A 7,444-nucleotide genomic window follows, 5' to 3' on the forward strand; every position below is an offset into this window, starting at 1 on the left:
TTATAAAAGCCAAAATGCATAAGGTGGAAAAGTGATTTTCTAAATGATCAAATAAAAGAACTTTAATGAAAAAGTCTCAAAATTTTAAGTAAAGATTTTAGAAGACCAGTAAAAGGCAGTTTTCATGTAAATGTTATGCATTTACAGTGACCCTAAAACACTAACAGAGTATCAGCTGCTGTTTCTACACTAAGAATGTTTCTTTGATAATGCTGAGCAGGAACTTGATTTTTGACTCGTTATTTCATCGGGTAGTTGATGCATTTTCTCTTAATATAGACGTGCTGCCTGCGGTTTAGCTTAGTGGGGGGGGCTCGGACAGAGTACATGTGGTACTAACAGAAGTATGGGTGCTGCATGGCCTCGGCCGCCGTCAGCCTCTGCTGGTGGTCGTAGCGCAGCAGCTTGTCCAGCAGGTCCACAGCCTCTGGGCTCACCAGGTGTTGGTTCTCTGACTGGATGAACTGCTCCCAGCGCTTCCGTGTTTGTCTGGAAACAACGATTATTAACATCTCTTCAGCTGAATAAATTTCTGCTGTTTCAGTTGAATCATTTCAGGAGGAAACTGATACTCACTGGCCCAGCATGTCTTTGAAGCGAGTGTCCAGTTCTATGTGATATTTGTGCAGGTAGCCGAAGAGCTCATCGGTGCCGAGAACCTTAGCAATGCGGACCAGCTGGAAAACAAGATGCATACACAGTCCCCTAATGACTCAAATATGTGATTACACTGTCATAACAGAAGATACTGTTTCTGAAAGGAGAAACTACGACAAGAAAACTAGTCAGTGGTCAATGTCTGTCTAAATCTTTGGGTATAAGTTTTCATGGGGGTGGTTGTAGCTCAGTAGGTAGAGCAGGTCACCTACTGATCGGAAGGTCAGTGGTTCAATTCCTGGCTACTGCTGGCTGCATGCCAATGTATCCTTGGGCAAGATACTTAACCCCAAGTTGCTCTCCGACCGTTCTGTCGGAGTATGAATGTGAGTGAATGTTACATAATTAAAGCACTTAGCTTAATTAATTAATCATGGAAGTGCTTGTATGAATTTGTGTGCATGGGTAAATGTAAAAACGTGTTGTGTAAGCGCTTTGAGTGCTCATATCTGAGTAGAAAAGCGCTATATAAGAACTAGTCCATTTACCATTTACCATCTGTTGGTCATTTTAACCTTTTAAATCTTCTTATAATTAGTGTAGAAATGATTGAGTTACAGCCAAAAAGCAAAATTTACCAGAAAATCTGATCAGTTTGTTCCTTCAACATGCTTTGCTGCTATGGAGAATAATTCATGACTGACAGCTAAACAGCAAACAAAAGCAGTTCAATACTGGCCACTTGAAGCTTTAAAAGCCAATCATCCCCATAGAATATGATTTTTAAATGGCCAATTTTACAGCATTAACAAGACCCATGACTGATGGGGATATCTTCCTGCAATTAATGAGAATATAAAATTACAGCCCCATTTCAAAATAGATCAGAGCACCACCTAGCGAGGCGAAATACGCCCATCGCACTGTATTAACCCTGTTTGTTGATACACAGCTATTGAGTGGATACCATTTTTCTACTTTAAGTAACGGAGACCTTGATCTTGAACCTGGTGACCCCATGTACAATCCCAAATTTGCTTTAGTCATAAGCCATCTACTCATGAAGTTTGTTAAGTATAGACCAAACAGTTTTCGAGTTATTGAGCACATAATATGTCCCGTCTTTAAACTGGCGTATAAAAACCCTTCAGCAGACATCTCATTACCTTCTGCAACACTATTTTGCCCTAATTTGGAGGCCTTGCCCTAAACCTTTGATTATCTTTAACTTTTCTAAAAAATACTTTTTGGTAACCACATCCTAGAACAGATAAACCCTTGTACAAGGGTGTACACTACATACACTACATAATGCCTTTCTACTCATATAATCTATAACAATAAGCCAGATATCATGCATATTATACTATGACTATATTATACTGTGTGTACAGGAAACTGCCACATAATCTGCTGATATCAATGTATTATGTATAACATAAGTACCTTGAGGTGACTGTTTGTTGTGATTTGGCGCTATATAAATAAAATTGAATTAAACATCGCTATAATCACAAGACAACCATGTACAAAACATAATGCAAACATGCCGTTTACATTTGAATAGTACTGCTGAGCAGTAGGTATGGCTTTAATTTTGCTTGAGTCATAGTCTGTACTATTTATGGCTATGAGTCATCCCCGACTTACATGTTAGACAATGCTAGCCAATCAGAATTTGGCATTACAGGCTTATCAATAAGTCTTCAGCCTAGAACTGATATTACTATAAATTGTTTTCACAAGTCACACCATTACATTGTATTATAGCTTCCAGTTAAGTGTTATTCGGGGTGTGACTACTTTGGCAAATGGAGGCTGACATAAGAAGCTGTAGCCACTAGCTCTCTGCTAGGTTTCAACTCAGCTACTTTAAGTCACTGTGGTTTGGATTTTTCATTCTTAATTGATATCATCTTAATTTAACAAAAATACAAAAAAAAAAAAAAAAAAAAAAAAAAAAAAAAAAAAAAGAATATATATATTCAGATCACTACTATACATTATTTGCATAGTGAGCTTACAATTGATTACAATAAGAAAGGATAACCCATTAAAGTAATTTTATATCTGACACTGACCTGTAGTTATTGGACCATTTTACTTAGTATATTTTTTTGAAAATCCCATTTCTTACCTGGTCATAGTTGTCCTGGCCATGAAAAAATGGTTCCTTCAGGAAAATCATACTGGCCAGCATGCAGCCAAGACTCCACATGTCCAAACTGTAGTCATACATCTGAAAAAAGCATCAAAAACCAAGAATGATTTCCAAGAACAAAGAGACCGGCAAGTGATTGTGTTCTTCTGAGTGGAAGGATACCTGGTAGTCCACTAGCAGCTCAGGGCCTTTGAAATAACGGGAGGCCACCCTGACATTATATTCCTGAGCAGGATGGTAAAATTCAGCCAAACCCCAATCTATAAGACGCAGCTGTCACATAGGAACAGAAATCACATATTAATCACACTTTTCTTTTTGAACCATGAATCGTAACTCATGTCACTTGAATATCTTTTCATTTGGACTGTTGTCAACGTTATGAAGGTACACACTGTTTGACAAAGTTACAGCCTATGTTTGCATTATGACACATACAGAAAGATTCATCTAGTCAACATTCCTGCATACAAAAAACCCATAGAAGTGTCAACAACACCTTCCTCAGCTGGTGGTCAATCATCACATTGTGTGGCTTCACGTCCCTGTGCATGATCCCCATACTGTGACAGTAGTCCAGAGCCTTAAAGAAGACACAGAAGAGGCTTACTGAGCTGCTCAGTAGTGGTGATAGTTTTCCATCCAAATGTGCATCCATTATCCACTTTTCCTCTCCATGCCTGTCCCCAAACATGGGGGATGTAAATGTCTGCATATATTGAGAGTTATGTCTGGCACGTGTTCATCACAAGAGATCAAACATTAAAACATTTAAATGTCTAACTGGCCTTAATTCTTACCTCATTCATTCAGCCATTCAAATGTTGTTCAAATGCACCAATCCTATATTAGGATCGGATATTGGTCAAATCCTGACACAAAATTTCACACTGGTTGTCAGCCCGTCTATTCAGTTCAGTGATGTGTTTAGTAGCACCAACAGCTAGCAGGAAAGCTGACATAGCATGTAAAGCTAATAGCAAAGAGTCAGCAGTTTGGAGGCATTTCACACCTGCTACACCAACAGCTTTTCTTTGTATGTATGCAAATGTTTTTAACCTAACTGCACACTGTGGTCAAACTGAGCTGACTGAAAAGTTCAGATAATGATGCTTTCCTGTCAGCTTCTCTGTCTCTCTTCATGTTGGGTAGAACAATTGTTGGGGAAGCTTTTATTGCACTCAGGGTAATATAACGTGCTGCCATAAACTCAGTTACTATTGTTTTGCTTCACCTGCCTCTTGTGTGAGAACGTGCGCTCACAATGAGAGCAGGCAAAGGTGAAACCAGCAAAACCATTAATGACAGCAAAGCGCAGTAAAGGCTCCCAGAGCTAAAATGAGACTAGTGCAAATGTGGAAGGTGAATAATGTAAACACAGCTTTTCATTTTTTATTTTAATTTGTCATGGTACATTTATATTATTGGATGCATTTGTTATACTAGATTATAATATAATATTTTAATTTTTATTTTAGAGTTTGATTTTCTGTTGCATGGCACTGAACAGGAGTGGCCCTCCAATCTCATTGTACATCCTGTATAATGACAATAAAGGCATTCTATTCTATTCTATTTACTTGTTAAAGTTTTTTTTTAAAGAAAAACAAAGTTAGCAAAGCAATATTAAAGTTGAGGCTGCTGTCTTCTTATCAACAGGATGTAGTTACATTACAGTAAAGGAGGGCCTCGAGGATCTGGCTAAAAGCTCCACCCAAAATACAACATTCCAATTAGAAAATATTTTTCAGTGTTATGTGACAATATTTAGTACTTGTTGTTAAACTAAAGTGTAAGCAGTAATGTTATACTTAAATTTTCCTGGGAAAACACTACCCAAGATTCTTCTGTGCTTACATTTGACTCGTGCTGTGTCACCAGATATAATGCTGGGTCACTAATATTGCACTATAAACTATAAAGCTGCTGCCAGCAACTGCAATCACTGATAAAACATTGTTCAGGATTTTTTTTCTATAGCATCATAAATATTATTTGAATTATCACAGTGAGTGTGAGGCAATATGGCCCACCCCTAGCTGCAAACAGCAGATATTTTGCCAGATAATTGTGCAAAAAGGAACACATTTCTTGTTTGTCAGATTCCCCAGAAATGTCCTGTGATGGTCTTCAGTACCATGTTTTGCACTTTGAGAGTAATGATGAGTTTACATGAGAAAACTAAATTAAAAAATTACCTTTAGAAGCTCAAACATGTAGTAGCGGATATCATAGTCCGTCAGCTTCTGGTACAGCTCCTGTGGACCACATCAGTGACATTCATGTATGAAAAGTGTTGTGATGTGGACAGCTGGCCTGTAACCATGTATAACTGGAGGGTTACGCGTGTTATTAATAATGGATATCAACATGTTTGCAGGGATGGTAGTTCTGCATGTATGCCTGGCCAAACTTGAGTACCTTAAAATCTGTGTTATTGATGAACTCAAAGACAAGCGCTGGTGTCCTGGACTGCAAAGAGAGGACAACACATGGCTTCACCAAGGAGAATAGCAGGTATCACCGAGTTACAAGCATGACTGGATTACCATGGCTCACATGCACACGTGCAGCTGCTGGTTTTCACAACTCACCACTGGGTCTTTGACCGTGTCCACCAGCCGGATTATGTTGGTTCCACCTCGCAGGTTTTCAAGAATTTTGATTTCTCGTTTGATCTTCTTCTTCTTGACAGGCTGAGGGAGAAAATGAGTTTCAGTCGACAACAACAAAAAAAGCAGAAATTTAACAGAGGGTACTGCTGAGAGACTCAGTCTTTTGGTACACACACACCATTTCCAGCATTATGTTGCTCAGTTAAAAGGTTCTGTGGATGACAGAAATATTTCCAAGTATAATAAAGCTGCTACAATAACCATGAAGTAATACCAACTGAACAGTTTCTTGCACACCTGCACAACTTACCTTCATGTGCATCATGTGTTGATAGTTTATTCACCAATACAGCATAAAAATACCTACTTTATTATCAACATAAAATTCCCATAATTTTAATTATTTATGGCCCTACGCCTTACTTAAATATTCCAGTTATTTTTTTCTAGAGCATCCTCAGCTTCATCATCTGTTCCACTGATGGGTTTTTCTGTTGCAAATGTTGAAATGTTGGGCATTTTATTCATTGGGCTGTTGATGCCACACTGACACACTGGCAGGTGGTTTGATAAACCCAGAGTTGAGTGATCTTGTTCATATATCTCGTGAGTTGAGCACGCTTTCAGGACCAGGCCCCAGGTTTCCTGTAGATAATCTGATATCGATAGTTCTAATAAAAGGAAATAGGCAAATAATAATAATAAGCAGTAACAAAAATCTGATGTGTGAGATAATAAAACTAGAACTTATTTTTTTAAATACACAGAAAAAAAAAGATCTATGGTGCGAATCTGAACATCCTTGGTCTTTGGCAGTCCGTCAGTGTTGATGATGACTGTTACGCGGAGAGGATCAGGTCCTTCATGCCTGGAGGTGGGCTGCAAGGCCAGCACACCTCACAGACACTCTCCAGTTACTTCTGTCAGAGGCAGCTTGCTCCCAGGTGTCAGGGTTGATTCCTGTATTCTTCACGTGTCTCTTCAGTAAATCTGTGAAGTGAAGCTTCTGTCCTTCCTGCTTCCTCCTTCTCTGACTGAGCTCTCCGTAGAAGACAGCATTGGGGAGTCTGGAGTCAGGCGGGCGCCAAACATGCCCAGCGAAACGTAGCTGTGAAGCACTTGCTGTTTTGGCTCTGCCCTTGTGCTCACAAGATTTTCAGAAAACTTGACCTCTGGCCTTTACCTTCAGGTCAAGGTCACTAAGATTCAAACTCGTCCGAGATTTTTAGTAGATGCCTCTATGGTGTGAATTGAACATTCTAGGTCACGTCGTTCTGAAATTATGGCCAATGTTAACGTTTTTGTGGAACAGACGCAGACGCCAAAGTTATGAGAACAGTTTGACTTTTTCTTCAGCAGAACAACCGAGCTAATAAAAAACCTCCACTGAACAACAAAAGGCAAAAACAGCCTTAAAAAATGGATAGCTGACTCACTAAATCAGAGTAAAGAGACCCATATTACCATAACACAGATTATTTCTATGATTAAAGAACAAAAACAACAGGATTAGTGGAGCTTTACAGGTGCAACAGGTAAACACACACACACACACGTGCACACACAGAGTAAAAAGGTCAGTCTGGGACTTACCTTGAGGATTTTCACCACCACTTTCTCATTATTGGTCACATTTATGGCCTCAAATACTTCACTGTACTTTCCTCTGCCCAATTTACGCACCAACTGATAGTTGTCTTGATTGCTGAGAAGAAGCAGAAACATTTTGGCAGTGACATAAAAATAATAATTTAAAAAAAAACAAAAAAAAAAAAACACACTGATTATGCTGCCATAAAGTTAACATGTAAGGCAGAGTTTTACCTCCAGTTTGGCACATGAGCGTCATAGTCCCAGTACTCTCTGTTCTTCTGTGTATTGACGTCGGTGTATACCCGAGCTTTGCTGATGGTCGGTGTGGGGCCAGGCATTGCTAGCTTTGAGGATCCGTGTGGAGGACCTTCACCTCCTTCTGAATACTTGTTGGCTCGATACTGGAAGGCAGCGCACCGACTCTCCAGAATATGCGGCTCTAAGATCCCTGAGCCGTGCTTACCATCGGCTTTGGCTG

General features: G+C 39.3%; 1 protein-coding gene across 1 annotated transcript; it reads right to left on the reverse strand.

Annotated features, from left to right (window-relative positions):
• Window positions 1-335: 335 nt before the first annotated feature.
• On the reverse strand, window positions 336-7,444 carry LOC115776757 (casein kinase II subunit alpha'-like). Its single transcript, XM_030724522.1, has 10 exons — window positions 7,198-7,444; window positions 6,967-7,078; window positions 5,353-5,454; window positions 5,180-5,230; window positions 4,957-5,016; window positions 3,258-3,341; window positions 2,921-3,031; window positions 2,735-2,836; window positions 577-677; window positions 336-489 (listed from the first exon to the last, which is right to left on the reverse strand). Exons 1-10 carry the CDS (start codon window positions 7,302-7,304, stop codon window positions 336-338), a joined length of 984 nt encoding a protein of 327 aa, XP_030580382.1. The 5' UTR covers window positions 7,305-7,444.

This window comes from Archocentrus centrarchus, unplaced genomic scaffold (genome assembly GCF_007364275.1).
Source record: "Archocentrus centrarchus isolate MPI-CPG fArcCen1 unplaced genomic scaffold, fArcCen1 scaffold_37_ctg1, whole genome shotgun sequence".
NCBI lineage: Eukaryota > Metazoa > Chordata > Actinopteri > Cichliformes > Cichlidae > Archocentrus > Archocentrus centrarchus.

Excerpts from the sequence above, each read along its gene's own strand:
- LOC115776757 (XM_030724522.1), bottom strand. The coding sequence starts at position 7,304 with ATGCCTGGCCCCACACCGACCATCAGCAAAGCTCGGGTATACACCGAC. Across the intron at positions 7,079-7,197 it reads GCTCATGTGCCAAACTGGAG|CAATCAAGACAACTATCAGT; the intron begins GTAAAACTCTGC and ends GCTTCTTCTCAG. Across the intron at positions 5,231-5,352 it reads ACACGGTCAAAGACCCAGTG|TCCAGGACACCAGCGCTTGT; the intron begins GTGAGTTGTGAA and ends CTCTCTTTGCAG.